Source organism: Agelaius tricolor, unplaced genomic scaffold (assembly GCF_023055355.1).
Source record: "Agelaius tricolor isolate 1412-34295 unplaced genomic scaffold, bAgeTri1.0.p SCAF_5, whole genome shotgun sequence".
Classification (NCBI taxonomy): Eukaryota; Metazoa; Chordata; class Aves; order Passeriformes; family Icteridae; genus Agelaius; species Agelaius tricolor.
The window spans coordinates 22,980,226-22,996,792 of NW_027269265.1; the positions used below are offsets into that span (position 1 = coordinate 22,980,226).

Consider the following 16,567-nt stretch of genomic DNA (forward strand, 5'->3'; position numbering starts at 1 on the left):
AAGATAACAGATGCTTCTAGCAGAGCCTACTACCACCTAAACCAGAGGAGAGCAGGGACCTCTTTCTCCATTCTTAACCCTTTATTGTGCTTTTACCTCTCATTCTGCCCACTCCACTATTCTCCGTGGAGGTAATTACAGAGAAAAGTGCATCCTTGCCACTTTCCTGCTTTCCAAGGTCTTCTATAATTGTGTTCATGAAGAGCCAGAGTTAGACTACAAGTTCACTTCCTCATCCTCCCTCTCCATCTCCTTTACCCTTTCTCCCTCATTCATCTGGGGAGACCTAAGCAGCTCTTACATTTGTTTACCCCCAGAGTGGTTAATTTCCTTGCAATTTCTTACAAGATGCCTCTGCTCACTTTACTGGAGAGCCCCTAGACATGCATGAAGGCACTTCTTGTGGTCAAGTACCTTACCTCCTCCATCATCTGATGCCTCCAGGCTCTGCTGTCTGAGACGATAGCTGCAGCAAAGCACAAGAAAGAATTTCAATTGCAAGCCCAGAAAAACATCTTCTTGTGCCCCCTTCCTCCCCACAAACTTCAAAGGAGAAGAGTTTCCTAGTATGCTGTCAAAGAGAGAGTTTCCAAGTATGCTTAGCCTGCATGGAAGACTGATCTTCCATACCCTTCAATGCTGGGCTCAGCAGAAGTCTCAGTTTAAGCAGGACGTACCTAAGACAAACCCCTAGGCTGAAGACAGTAGGGCCTGGGGTGGGTCTGGGAGGAAAGCAGTGGCTTTCTCATTTTCCTTCTTTCTGTTTTATGGGAGTGACAGAGCCATCATCTACTCCATATCCAGGGAACTATAGAATGACCAGCACTGCCCCATTCTAGGACACATGATATGAATTCCTGACAGGCTCTGCATCCTTCCCAACTTTCAGATCTTGGTGTACTGGTTAGATGATCAGATCAGATGTAAAAGTTGTGGAAGAAGTCTTAGCAACAATGGGAACTTACTCTTCTACTTCTTCTGCATGCTTTCTTCCTGACCTGCAAGACAAGGATGGCTTATGTTTAGAAAAGGCTAGAAAAAATGAAAAACTTCACCTTTCCCCATATGACTGTTATTGTGCAAAACAGTTCCTGCATCAGGTCTGATACAACACACCACACCTTAAAGAGTTCTGAGTGACTATGAAGCCAGTGTATCAGAAAGTCCCTGAGTGCAACAGACTGAAACAAAACCACTTGGGGCCCAAAAGACAGCCATGCCCAGATATGGCAAGAACCATACTCCCCGGTTCTTTAGTTTCTCAGATACTTTTTTATCCCCTTTGCCATCAGCTGCAGGTAAAGCTGGGTAGAGAGATTGGCACATTAAGGAGTGAAGAAGGTGCTATACTTTGTCTACCTACTCCTGAGAGATCAGCAGTTTCCTCCTCCCCATGCCTGAGCATAGACTTTCTGGTTGCCTTTCAAGTTAGGAGTCCCACCTGAGCTGGCCAAGCTCAGGTCAGACATGCAGTTGTGGCAAAAAAAACAGGGTTGATCAGGCTGAGTTAACAGGAGTTCATAACAATAACATGGTGGGGAGGGACTGGCAAATGGCAGCTCCCTTGCTCTCCACCCCAGCGAGCCCAGAAGTAATTCAGTCCCGATTAGGGACGCTTGTTCAATATTCAAAATGTAAAACATGGAGATTGCTGAACCAGCACTTTGAAAAGTTAATTAAATGCCAGGTTTCTTTTTAGCAGATACTCCATCACTCGCTGATTGCTTTGGCCATTTTGCAGAGTGAAGTTTCATGTCTATGTGTTGGGAATAAATATTCTCCCGTCCCCTAAGTCAGGGTGCCATGACAAAGAACACATGGGGCTCTCCCCTATCATATGCATTGTCCCAGGATGCACCAAGATGTAAGAGAAGTTGCTTCACTGCCTTGCATTGCTCTTTTCAAAGCACTTCATGACATGGCAGAGGCCTCTCCTCCTCTGCTTTCTGTTCTAGCAAGTCACAATCCTCATCTAGCTCTTCTGTGAATAATCTACTCTTCTAAGAGCAAGGAGTAGGGCAGAGAGGATGTCTAGCTATACAGAGAAGAGGTATAAGGAGAAGAAAGCCCTTGATCTCTACTGCTCTCTCTGGAGCTTGCAGTCTGAATCAGTGATTTGAGCCCAGTAATATCAACTGCTATGATCAGAACTGCAGCTGTGTGGTGACATCTGCACCTGGGCTTTCAGCTATATCTGCACCCTCTGTTCAAAGGCAAAAATGGAACATAATTGGGGAAAGAGCTCTTCCAGTGAGGATGAACTGTCCAGCTCCATCCTTCTCCCAGTGGTAGTACAAAGCACTTTTTGTGAACCTCCTGATACTATGGAGAAAGAAATAGATGGCTTCAGAGAGCCCTCCACCAGCACCCAGTGGCGTTTAGTCTCTGAGAAGATAGAGATAGAAAGATGATGTAAGATTTCTTCTATTTTATTCCTCCTTGATGCCTTCACTGAACTGGTTTCCACATAGCCTTGCCTTTTCCATGCTGAAACATGCCAAATGATGGCATTGCACAGCCATGCACAGATGATTTCCTGCGGGTTCAATTTACCATCTTCTTGGCATGATCCCATTACTCTTGATGATTGTCCAACCCCAAGTAACACTCTCTTCCTCAGTACTCACACTCCTTACATCGTTGCTCCTGTCTCCAAGCAGGAATGAAACACTCCATGTGTTCATACTTCCCAGGAGAAAAGGTCACTAGTACTATCCCTGTAAACAATTTCTGTTTCTTCTTCCTAAGCTCCCTATCATGACTGATATCCAGGTGGCCCACAGGGAAGGCAGTCATGTTAATCTTAGAGGCAGAAACTGCTTTGCTTATGTTGTGAGACTTAGGCTTTCTCAACTTTTCTGTGTTGTTAGGAAAGGACTTATTCAGGACAAAAAGCAAATACCTCATTATGAAACAGCTGCATTATATATTGGAAAACAGTAATCTGGGGAACAAACTCATCAGCAGGGAGGGGGGGAATAGTACTGGCCCCTTTGATACCAGAGCCCAGGTGTTAGAACTCTCGCATCAAACAAGACCATTCCTTCCACTTCCCAGGGCAAGTTACAGCCCCATGGTCAGCAGCCCCAGGAGAACACCTTAGTCCCTGTGCCACCAGTGCCAATGGTGGCATTGGGTGAGGCAAGTCTGTCATGCTGACAGTACAGCAGTTTATACAGAGCATTTATATACCAACAGCACTGGAGCAGGAGCTAGAAATGACTGCTCTTCTGTTTAGGAGAGATAAATCTGCTTCCAGTCACCTGTACTGCATATGTTTGGTAATATATGATTTGGGACAGCATTATTTGATGAAACTAGCATTTCAAGTCAGCTCATGAACTCACATGTAGAAACTCCCAAAAATATAGTATGAAGCTTCTGTAGCACAGGAAGGAATTGTATGTTTTATGTTCTCCGTGGCCCTAATGATCGAGCAAAGAAGATATCACGCAACCTGCTATTTCCTCTATTTTTTTAATAAGTCTTCCTTTCATTTTGTTTGGTGCCAAATTACTTTTTGAGTTCTTGTTTCAGATTGGGGGAAAAATCACAAAACATTTTTGGTTTAACTAGTCTTTTGCTTTTTTGGCAAAACTGCAGTACCTAAATCTACATAACAAAGTGACTCTGAGAGGAAAGACAAACTCTGTCCTATGTCCTAAGGTTAAAAACCTCCAAGGCAGCAAGAGAAATCATTAATAGATCTTCAAAAGGTGCCCCACCTTCAATTCTGTCCATTCCATAAACTTAGCTGAGGGCTGCCTAGAGATAGTATTCCTGCAAAACCAATCAACTGCTTGTCTCTTTGCTCCCCAAGTACTATGGGGCAGCGTACAGGATTTCTTAATGATGTTATCACATTGCTTTAAGGATTGTGGAGTACCCTTTCCTAAGAATAGTCGCATCTTACCAATGCTAATTGCTACACCTTGAGACCAACATTTCCTCCTTCAGGAATATCAGGTCTAGGTAAACAGCACCCTCTTCATTCATCTCATGAGCTTTCTAGTGGTGAGTGAAAGCAGACATGGAATGAACCTGACAAGCCAGCATACACAGCTTTCCTACCCTTTTTTCATGTTCTCAGCAACATGAAGTGCACTGCCCTGCTTTGTCTGCTGCAGCAGCAGGCACAGCCCAGGGAGGGCAGCAACAAGGACCTACAAAATGAGCAATTGAATGTGAACTACAGATACAGTCACTCAAGTAAAGATAAACAAAGCAATACCATCCCAGGAGCAGTGCTCAGAAATACATTCAATCTGCTGTATTATACACCAGCCACTCCCCATTTTTGTGAGACAGGGATACATCTGGTTTTTTCACTTATGTTCCCAAGTCCATTACAACTGGAGGGGCAAAGAACATGAACTCACTCCACCCGCTGGACAGTTCCCTTTAAACTCCCTTTCCCTGAGAGGCCATCAGCACTCCTAAACATAATCATAATCCCAGAATATTCCCTCTGGCTTTGGACAGCTGTTTATCCCCTCTCTATTTCAGGGTATTGAATAGCTGTGAATCTGGGTGAAAGACCCTGACAGTCCTTGTGTAACCCCATGTTACGTCACTCCCAGTACAGAATACCTATTTGTCTCCTAGCTCTGCCCTGCGGCAGAGGATGTAGATCTGATCTCTCTCTTGAGTGTTGTCTTTGCTCAGTTCTGCCCAGGAGGAATCATTCGTCCACATCAATGAGAACGGGTTAAACCTAAACCCGAGACCTTGCTGCCACACAATGCCCTGATGTACAGCGGAGCTGCCTGCAGTTTCTATGCTAAAGGGTGAAAGGCAGTTCCAATGTAGACATCATCTCTGTTAAAACTGTTTCTTTCCCATTTAATGGACTACCACGGAGATCTAAATTGAGATAAAGTGGCTGGGCTCAGAGAACAGTCAGGATGCTATCTTTATGCAGCATAACAATGTGCAGTGGTTAATTAGACACCGTTAACCTATTTTAGCAGAGGACATAACTGGGATGAATGGAGAACAACGTCCTTGAAATCTTTCAATGTCCACAGCTCATGAGAGCTCCAGACACACTTGCGTCCTGCACCGCGCCACAGCCAGGCTCCGAGGAGTTCTCCGTGCAGGAGCGGAGGTTCTCTCATACGGCCCGGGGAGGTGTGAGGGCGGGCAGCATAGCTAAGGAGAAGGGAAGGAATTACCGCAGCTTGCTAAAACGCATTCGGAGGCAGCGGGACAGGAACGCCCAGTACGGCGCGGCGGAGGAGGAGAAAGGGCTGGGAGCGCGGGCAGCCTGTCCCGGCCGGGCTGGTCGCTGTGCCCGCCCCGCTCCGCTCCGCCCGGGGCCGCTCCGGGCCGCGCTGCCCGCGCCGCCGCCACAGCCGCAGCATCGCCGGGCCGCGGCCGCCCCCTGCCGGGCAAGCACGGCGCTGCGAGCCCGGGCCGGCCTGCAACGCAGCACGGCTGGCTCGGGCCCCGCCGGCAGCGCGCACCGAGGGCTGCTCCCATCTTACAGGGCAGCGGGGAGAAACTCATCTGTGTGTGTGTGTGTGCTGGCCTGTTTCCTGGCGTGCCTCAACCACTGCTACGAATCACGCGGAACCAGAAAGCCGCTCCAAACATCCCTCTTGCTAAAAGAATGAAATGGGGGGGGGGGGGGGGGGGGGGGGGGAAGGAGAAGGTTGTGATGTTCAGAGATGCATTTTGTTTGGAGACAGTAGGGCAATCAAAGGGTGGGCAGAGACAGGCTGGGTGCCCTGGAAGCAAGGCAGCAGCCGGCGTTCTGCCTTCCATCCAAAACCATGACCCACCTCAACACCGAAGGCTGGGCTCAGCCCACAGGGAGGCATGAAGCCATTTGCCTCTCGGGCAAAGACGCTAATTCAGGTCTAGGCCTGAGGGAGGAGGGAAAAAATATTTTAAAAAGACGTTGTATTTTCTTGCTCAAATGTTCCTTAAGTGTCCATCACCACAGTGAGTGGGTGGTGAGCTAGGAGTTGCAGCTTGTTCAATAGCCTAAGGCACAACTAAGTTACAGATCCAGTACTACACACAAGTGCTGATAGTTCTCCGGGCTCTCCAAGGGTGGGTCTCAGTCAATGCTTGTTTGCTGTGGCACAGGAAAAGACACATTCACCAAGGCTGTCTGTAAATTAGAACTGCTACCCGTGCTGGAAAGCACCACAAGGTACCTTCTCAGCTATTCCACTGCACCTTCTCTGGAGCTCTGATCTGTAGTTTTAAATTTCCACCCTCTCTTCCTGGCCTGTGGCAGCCTGGAAAAGCCAGGTTTTCCTTTACAAATTAAGGAGTTTAATCTTCACATCTCCTACAATCGAGGCAAGTTTTGCCATTGATTTCAGCATGCTTATGAGCCTTTATTTTCATCATAGGATGTCACCTCACAGCCCTCCACCTCCTAGCCCTGGCATGTACAGCTATTTGTATCACTATAACAGGGTTTTGGGCGGACACACATGTTTTAAAGCTGTCATGGCCCTACCATCCACCTCCTGGCCCCTCCCAAGCTGCCTGTGCTGGTCAGAGTGCATGCTGAACACACTGCCCCAGAGCATGGCTCTGGAAGAGGATGGTTGCAGCAATGAGCAGGCATGCTCTGTGAGATGGGATCTGACACTGCTGCTAGTCAGCTCCAGCTGAAATGGACTTGTGAGGCACTTAAACTCCAGCTGAAATGTTTTTGTTTCTCCTCATGTCCTAATATGTGAGCTTACTTAACAGAAACAACCAAGGAGGAAAGCTCTGGCAAGCAGGACTTCAGGAACTGGCACAGAAGAACAAGCTGCCAGAGAGTGCTCCTGAGGATCCCTGAACCTCAGCCCACTGACTGCATCATCCCTGAAGCAGATGTTCCCAGGGTTCCCCCTCTCGCTCTCTGGTAGAGAACTGACCAGTAGAGCTGTACAGAGCTCCCACTGAGCAACAGAAAAAACAAAAACACTATACAAATTCCTGCAGTGTGGGAAAACAGAAAGCAGTGCTGCAGTTTCTAGAGGTATTCACATATCTTTGGTCCCTGAGAACAGGGGCTCCTATCCAAGCGATCGTGTTCTTGGCCTCCAGTAAGCATAAAGACCAACTCGCACAAAAAATTGCTCTTGAGGTTACAGGAGCATTTTAGCTTCCTTTTAAAGGAAAAAAGCACACTTCTGGATCCTCATGGTTATAGGAAAGAACTGACTGCTAAAGGAGACAGAAAATGTATTTAAGGTTGTTTGGGTTTTTTCCAAATCTCACAATAGAGAACAAACCCATGATTATGAGGTTCAAAGACCTTTCACTTATGACTGGCCTCAGTGAAAACATTTATATGAAAAACAGTAGAAAGAATTAGGTGTTTATTACTGAATGGTATCTTGTTCTGTCATCTGAGAGCAACAGCTTCTGCATGAAGATATTTTAAGAACTTGGATTAAGAACTTGAGAATAGTAGAGGGGTTTTATGGAGAAGGGGGCTGGGAGAGGGGGAAATAGGGCCGAGCAAATACAACAAGTCAATCTCAGGTCCCTTTCAACAGGTAAACTGCATTAAGCTAGACTTCACAGCCAACATACAAGTGACCTACAATGGCCAGACAAGCTTTTAGCCTTGGCCATGACAGATACAAAAGGGCTGGAAGTTGCATGTGTTCTTCAAGAAGGTTTTGCTATTTTAAAATAGAAATATTTGGAACAGCAATAATAGCATCCCCTAAATTTGCTGGAAAATTTCTCGGATAAGAGAAATAAGGAAGGAAGATGCTTTGTCCTCAATCATAAAAAAAAAAGTCAGAGACACTTCACCCTGAGAATACTCTGCCACTTCAGCAGCTTACATGGACCATTACCAAAAATGTCACACTTTTGTTCTGTTTTTGTCGTGCAAGTTTAATTTCCAGGGGAGCAAGAGTCTGCAATCCTACTAGACCTTCCATTCCCCAGTACCTTTCCAGAAAAAAGAAAACATCACTAATGAGGAAAAATTAAACAGAAATCTAGGTTAAAAATAAGAGAGAGAAAAAAGAAAAAAAGATAAAATGGTAAAAAAAAACTTGAAAAGAAAAAAAGGGAGAAAAAAAGGAAAAAGAAGATGCAAAAGTCTTTTTCCATGCTCCTCTGAGCACTGCAAAGACATAAATGGACATAAGTCTAACACTTTCCCCTTGCAGGAAATTCTTGCAAGTCACACTAAGCAGGTTTAAAAGGAATAAAAATCCCCTGTGACAGCCAGGGCACTGAGAGATTCTCAGGTGACTCTTCTGTCTTTTAGGGACTTTTCTTTTTCTGCCAGTTATCTTTACTGAGTCTAAACAGAAACACCAAGGAGAGCTCACCCCAGCAATGACATGAAGGGACAAGAGGACAGGAGCTTGTTAGCATTCCTGGAACATCCAGCCTATTTAAAAAAAAAAAAAAAAGAGGAGGGGGCAGGGAGAGAGAGGAAAAAACCCACCCCTGGGCCTGCACAGTGCAGCTTACCGCCATCTTGATGTCCTTGATGCGTGCCGATGGCATGGAGGTGGCTGGCACCAGATCAGCCCAAGAGAAGGAATGAGAGGCCAATGGAGATTTATGTGAGGAGAGTGAGATGGACAAGGTAAAATTGTCAGGAGGAGTTGTTAGAAAGTAAAATATATTGTGACAATTCCACTCCTGCCGTTCATCAATAAACTGACAGATCATTTAGTGTCAATTAGGAGTGATAGATGGACAAGTCCCCATGATCCTGGGCCAAAATTAATGGCTGGGAGGGAGAGGGTGATTGAAAATGACGGCTGACATTGAGAGGAAAGTCCTGAAGGTCCCCAAGGGGCCATTACTTGCCTCATTCCCTTGCAGATCAATGCAGGGACAAACCCAAAAACAGACACTTCAAGACAAAACTTAATCAGACTTCCTTTTCTTTCTTCTCCTTCTAAGTTGTGCCCCCTCACTTGGCAGCCTTGATCCTCTCTGCCTATACTCCTCACTTCACTGAGGACATCCACAGATGGCTGCAAGCTGCAGAGCAAGGCTGACATCTCCCATGCAGCCAGGAGTCTGGCTCTGCTCCTAACGTGGCACTGTCACAGAGAAGTCCAGACTGAGACTCACCACAACACTACTGGATTGGGAGTAGAGAACAGAAGCAATGACACATCTTTCCCCCACTGTCCCAGACCAAGAAATTCATGAGCACTTTACTATTCCCATCTGCACGACAGGGATTGCTAGAGGTTCTAAATCCAGGCACTCTCAGGGGTCATTTCTTATAGAGAGAATACAGGATAGTTTAAGCCCATATTCTTGAAACAGGAGGTTTTTAACTTTACTTATCTCTAGAGACCTTGAATCATAAAACCCCTTAATCTCTTAAATAACTTTCCTCCAGCTCCAGGGTGCAATCTCACCACTGCCCACCATTCAGAGCCTTAAATGATATCTATGCTATTAGAGGTGCTGGGTTACCCTCCTCTAAAGGTCACCCTAACTGCATCCTCTTCCTTCCTACATGCACTTAAAATTCACCTTCTTGACAAAGGCATTGCTGGACACTGTACCACTGTACCACTTCTGTTCCAAAATACTTCAGGCACGGTCATTTTCCTAAACAAGCTTTGATTATTCCAACTCTGTGTGGCCTATCAGTCAGAAAGGGGAAATTTCACTTGTAGCTGAAGCACCTGTTGCTAAACCGCCATCATCCACGTAGAAGAAATGAGGTACATGTGCAGGCACTGGAAGGGACTTCCTACTGAAAGCAGCACTTGTGTTTGCTTGCAGGGCTACCTGAAACAAGCTGTGTTTATTTCCTTAACAGCCCTCGCTGCTGCCTGCAGAGCTGTAGGAATTTTAGGGGGCTCATTGCAAGACCAAAGGGATCAAGCACCCGAGTAAATTGAAAGAGACCTGAGAAACAAAGAAATTACAGTACTGCTAAAGAGAAATTCTATGAGGAAAGTCAGAGAGACAAGATCAAAAGAAGTTGAAATTAAATGAATCATGGAGGCGCCCCTCCTTTATCAAATCCTCACCAGCATGCAAAACTGAGTTCCCTTTTCCTTCCCCCACTGGCAGGCACTTTGTGTTTCTTCCTTTTGATGCATGAGATAACCTGACATTAGAGCTTGCTTTGCTTGTCACAAGTGTCAGCACTGATGTCATTAGGGACATCAGCACAGCTTTCAGAATGGCACTTGGGCTCCATCCAGTGGCTGGAGAGCTGTTTCTGTAGGAAAACCCAGCTGTAATTACTGTTATTTATCTCAGCAGTTTACTAGGCCCCAAGTGGCTGCCCAGGTTCTTGGCTGGTCCCCTTTCTGCTAATACTGGGGCTAGAATATTGCTGGGGCAGCAATGAGAGCACCTCTTCTCAGAGAGAATGATTCTTCTCAGTACAGATTTAACTAGATACAGCAGATTCAGGTACAGATGCCCTGGTAGTATGGAAGAATTAATTTTCTGACACTACTTTGAACCATTTAGTTGCTGTTTGCAAAGGACCTGGGGGTTTGCTCAGACACTTACCAGTGGTCCTCATCATTACCCAGATTTACAAAATGGGTCTCATAGCAATGACAACTGTCCTCTAAGAGTACTGGGAGTGCAAAGTAATCTTCCCACATTTGGCATTTGAAAACATGAGTAAAATAGATCATTTTGATAGTTCTCAGCAATTTAAAAATCTGACACTTGCAAATGCTATGGGAACTCATGATAAAATACTGTATCTCACACACCATCTGTGCCAATTAATTTAAAAAATAATTTAGGTGGGAAAACTTTAAGAATCCTCCTCCTCTTCCTATTTTGCAACAGTCTGGGAGAGCAGCAGTCTGATGGAAATAATCAGCAAGATGGTGAAAATATTTACAAGTCTACATAAGCATGACATGAGCTGGGTAGGTAAGGGACTAAAAGAGAGCACAAAGGTAGAAAAACAGGTTACAAACTAAATTCTACTCTAACATGTGCCAAATGGAAATAAAAAGAACAATTTCAAGTGATTGTTTCATACTGATAAGACTCTGAACTAGAAATATAGCAGAAAAGCATCCCTGCAGGAAAAGCAACACGTATACAGTCATAACTGACTGAATCTGTCAGAAAGAGAGCTAAAAGCTAAGACTTCAAATGGAGAAAAAGAATAACATAAATAGCTACAAGATCATTGCACAAGTGGCCACAGTATTCCATCTGACCCACAATATATTTACACAACACAGAAAATCTAACTGTAGCCACTCTGCTCATCCTTCCTTTCTAAGTGAAAGAAAAAAAAAATCAGATTTTAGCATTGTCAGTTCTGAAAATCAAATTACTTCTAACAGAACGATTCCCAAGTGTGGGTTCAGTTACACTGTCAAAAAAGGGCTTAAACCTAAATCAGATATAACAACAGAAGCATGTTATTCTAACTACATCTACACTAGTGAACTTGGAGCAAGTTAACTTGATGGGCTTCCAAACTGAGTCAAATTGGTAGAAAAGCTGTGGGGAGATAGAGCCTGAGAAAACAGAAACAACAAAGCTACAGCAACATTGGTATGACATCAGCCGATGACTCAGACTTTTCACATGAAGGCTTTACCCTGGGATATGTCAAAAAGCAAGCCCTACAGGCCAGCAGCTCAGACTTTTTTAAGGGAGAGAAGAAGAGAGATCAGCTTGGGGATAATACACAGGATAGGAAAGACAGGGGAATTATTTGTACAAAACCCTTGTACCTCATATGACTGGAGAAAGTCAGAACAAACTTCTTCATAAAATTTACTCAATAAAAACCCTTCTTACAAATGAACACTGTCAGATATGACATTTCATATGCACAATTGAGCAAGGGACACATCTTGGTCTCACGTCCCAGTCTGCAGATTCTCAGAGAAAGTAAGGTCTGCAACCCTGTGTCCTGTTCTGTTTCTCCAGCTGACCCACATCCAGTGTCACAGAAGCCTTTACTCCAGACACCTACAATGTCTTGTAACCCACGCAGCTGGAGATGCTGGGGGAGCACCACCTACAGCTACTGCTGCAAATCTATAGGGTAACGTCAAACAATGGAAAACATGGTAAAATAGCACATGGCACAGTGCTGTTACATTAAGAACCTGTTCACTGTCCTTTAGTGCACATTAGGCACAGATATATTGCATATGTATTACCTCCAACCCAGTCCCTCACCTAACTAACAATTACATAACTTACTTAACTAAACAATGAAATTGAACCTTTTTGTTGGCTGTCACATTTCCATAAAGCTTCTGCTTGGTCCTACAAAGATCCAGGATCTTTGATGGCACTTTTTTAATACCCTGAGGTGGATACATCTTTGCAATGGCAGCTTCTAGGTGCAGCCAGCCTATGAAAATAACCATTATCAGGGTTAAACTGGAGAGCAACAGGAGTTCAGGCTGAGATCTTTATTCCCTTGCTTTATTCTAGTCTCCAGATTTCCAGACTATTTATTTTTCAAAGACAGATGGAGTGCTAATTTTCCCAGAAAAGTACTGTTTTTTGGAAAGGCTACCCCAGAATACAGACACTTTTCTCCCCTCCCAAAAAATACTGACTGTATAACAGGTTTCTGGATGTCCTCATCCATTCTCAGTTTCAGACAAGAAAGTACATAACTTTTCATAACTCAGAGTGCCTCCAAAGTATATATTAAGACATATAGACTTTTACTATAGGCCTTTAAGTACACAAGCAATCTCACATCACTCCCCAGCTCAGCCCTTCAGCTCTCTGAATATGAAATACAACACCAGCATAACTTCTAAGCTTGGAAAACCATAACTATTTGAAAGCAAGTAATCTCCTCCCAGTCTGAACTGTCCTCTAGTTTTCATACCTATTCTAATACCATGTCCAGATACTTTGTCTTATTTGTCCTTCATGTAAGCATTGGGCTTCTCAACACACATTCTACAATTTGTATACTTTTTCCTCCCATCTCTTCTTGCTGACCATCTCCATCCATCTCCATTATACCATAACCCCATACACACATAAACATTGACAAATTTCACCTTTACTGTCGAGGCTGATCACTAAATCCTGATGTATTCATTGCACTCTTGTCAGTGTGGTGCTGTCATGTGTCACTCTCCTGGAAAGGACAGAACCCATCCCAGCTCCTGCATTTAGCATGCTTATTATGCTCTTGACTCCTTCCAGGCACTGTACCAGGTAAGGAATATGCTGCCTCTGGCAGACAGGGACATGTACACTGTTCTAAACCTCACCAAGTCAATTAGCCAATGGAACCAAGCAAAAGCAATACTTCAAATGGCTTGAACAAGTTACATTGATTTTGGAAAGAAAGACCATCTGAATGACCCAGGAAAATTGTTCCAATGTCTGTGACAGGAAGGTCCAACTAGTGATGTTCCTTTATTCCACATCTAAATCCCTCTTAATAAGGAAAGAGGTGAGGACTCACTTGGTAGATGCCTGCACAGGATCATCTGCCCAGCCTCCTTGCCGGCGTGGGGGTTTAGGTGGCGGAACCTTTAACAAAGAGAACAGACATGTTACAGACAGCTCTGGTCAAGCCAATTGAGACACCAGGTCCACACACACTAATGTAGCACTTTACCAAATAATGGAGAGGTAGTGTTTAAAATGCTCTTTAATCCTAAAATAAAAGGAAGACATAAACTACAGGACAGGTTTTTAAGCTTGTCTGTAAACAAAAGGTGCATCACCCTCATCAGTATCTTGTCAAGTTTCAGGTTTATGTGCCTTTGACATTTTGAGGACACACAATACAGTAGCTGACTGATCCACAGAGAGTGTGCTCTCCTGGCAAAATAGGGTTCATTGGGAACTTGTTCATCACTGTTGCCCACATAGCAGTGGGAGGTATCACATTATGCCTTTCCTAGGGTACAAGACAGCATGTTTTAGACATCTTGTTTTAGATGAGGAATCATTCCTAAAAAGTCTGCTTTTGTCCACTGCTTAGAATAGGATGATAGATGCCAAGTTCAGACACAGTGATCCATACCCAAACTCTTCCAAAGTTAGTTGGATGAATCCCACCACTGCCACCACTGAAATCCAAAGGGGAAGATCATCTGGAGCTTAAAGACATTCCCTACTATTTTCTTGCATTGTCTTGTGTGGCACTCTGCTACATGGCAAGAGAAAATGGGAATTCAGCTTGGGGCTTATGATGGAATTGTCAAATGGGGGCCATGAATCCCCACCATCTGGAAGCTGCCCGTTGCCATTTACAGATTTGGGCTTGGTTCCCCCAGCCTGAGGCACTTTGACAGCACTGCCTTCAGTGTTCTGCATGGCAGGCAATGATGAAAGCAGAGGCAAGGTGAGGCAATAGCTCCCAACTGATGGTGCCCAGTGAGGGAAGATGGACTAAAGGGACCCATGAATGGACCACTGTGAGAAAGAGCAATTGCATGAAAGATGTCCCAAAACAGAGAAAAACTGCTAACTGCAAAGGAATGGTGGGGGCACAGGTGGCTCCCACAGCTTTTATTAAGGAAGTGAATGAGTGGGATGACTCCCAAGGAGTTTTGACTGCAGAGAGGACCTTGCATGTGTGGTGGGGTCAACCCTGAGCCAAAGCCAAATCACCTCTTGCCACAGATGAGGACAGGGTCATGCTAACCCCTGATGGTAGGGGTCTCACATGTTTATTTCTTGAAGTAGAAGCATTGTTTGTGAGTGTGGGAAATTAAGAGACCCTGCCAGGGGCAGCCTCTGCCTGCTGCAGGGAGGGGGTATGACCCTGCATAGCTCTCTGATAGGAGCAAAAATAGTCATCCTCCAAAAATAAACAGGGAGCAGGAATGAGGCAGGAGCTGCAGTCCCAAAATACCAACTTTCTTCGGCAAAGGGAGCACAGGAGGGCAGAGGGACAGGCAGGGAGCGTGAAACGCAGGAAACAGCCTCCTTATATGGGCTCATCCGTGGGGGACAGAGCTCAGTCGACTGGAATGACCATGTCACAGAATGTGAAGCCTTCAGGGGCCCAAGTGAATGGAGTTTTCTGATCTTTAAATGATTCCCCCAGATTCTTAAGATGCCAAACCAGAGAAGAGGCTACAGTGCCAAAAAAGGAGCATTTTGAATTCAGTTGATCTGGACACACCCAGAGCCCAAGAAAAAGTGGGAACACACACCACATATGGGCGTGCATGCCCACATAAACATCCTTATTCCCATTACATACACCCCTAACACAAAACCACACTCAATCCCACACAGATGCTTCCCATGCAAATAACCCCCTTTCCCCTTACACTATCCCTCTGATAGCCAGCAAGCCTGTTTCCAACACACAGCCTCACAACTCCTCACAAAGGTGCATGGGGATACAAAAATGACAACAAAGAACTTGGGCAATAGGGCTGAGGGAGAATGCAGCATGTCCAGGGCATATCAATGTCCCTGCAATTTAATTTACTCATCATCAAAACTAGCCTTCAGATCAAAGATAACTCAAGTGGGGCACACCAGATCAGAGGGTGATGACAATGTCTGGCCCAGTCTTTGCACAAGGCATGACTCCAGGGCATCTAGGGGTTTAATTCCAATGTCTTGCCAATGTTATACCGTGTTCTCATTGATCATACACACCACAGAACCCTGAATGTCTGTCAGATCCTGAAAAACACCTCACATACACCTACAGGTCTTTTATTCCTCTTGCAAAAAATCAAGTAATTCTTTCTGAATTGCCTACAGGAACACTAGCAACAGGAAAGGCAATGTTAACTGTCAGCTGAGGAGAAATAGCTTTTCTTTGTTAGCTGCCTGGAAAGTGCTGCAATAAGGTCACATGCCACATACACTTTTGTCAAGTAAATAAACTTACCTTCATATACTTTCACAGTTCCAAAATCTTAGCATAATTTACAATTGAGAATGCAATGTTGTGCTTTACCATAATATGGTGACAGGTAGTGACTTTGCAGCTGCAAGCAAGAGCTTGAGACAGAAAATGGGACAAATGTCAACCCCAGAGGGATCAGAGCAGAAATACAGTATACTGTCCTTCTGTAATGCAGCAAATGTGCTTTTTAATGTACCTTTTTGGTGAAAAAGACTGGGGGATTTAAATGATTAGAACTTGTTGGTACCTACTGTTATACCTTAGGCAAGATTTATATGTATGTTCCCAAATGCAAAGCTATACATCCAAAGAGTCTAGTGCTCAAAACACAGATTCCACCAGCTCCTGACAACTGTGTTGTCTCTCAGCCCTTGCTGCTCAGTCTCTTTCACAGCATCAGCTAACCACTTACTTGCTGGAATTCTCCTTTCCACTTCAGTTTTGTCCATTATTTATCTCCAGAAGATCTCCTCTACTTGAGTTTCTGCAGATTGTCCCTTTCCCAAGGAAAACAGCCATGGTCCAAGTTTTTTGTTTTGTTGTTTGTGGGTTGTTTTTTTTTTTTCTCAGAAATTTAGCTCAGGCATTTTTCCAGTACTTCTTAGGCCACCTTCCATACCAACACTTTGATACATCCATAAGCAGTATTTTATCTCTCCCTTGGAAAAAATGACTGGCCTGAATTCCATCTCTCCTGCATCAAAGTAGAAATTCTACCTTCTTCTTTATTGTTTTTCAGGCCCTTTCTTATCAGAC

At 44.6% G+C, this 16,567-nt stretch overlaps 1 protein-coding gene across 2 annotated transcripts in view; it reads right to left on the minus strand.

Annotated features, from left to right (window-relative positions):
- IFT43 (intraflagellar transport 43) overlaps positions 1-16,567 on the minus strand; it is a 46,456-nt gene that overhangs the window by 15,591 nt on the left and 14,298 nt on the right. For both annotated transcript variants that reach the window (XM_071426771.1, XM_071426772.1), the window contains 3 exons: positions 13,394-13,461; positions 966-998; positions 420-466 (listed from right to left, as the gene is read on the minus strand). In XM_071426771.1, coding sequence (XP_071282872.1) covers positions 420-466; positions 966-998; positions 13,394-13,461 — 148 coding nt within the window. The remainder of the gene's footprint in view (positions 1-419; positions 467-965; positions 999-13,393; positions 13,462-16,567) is intronic.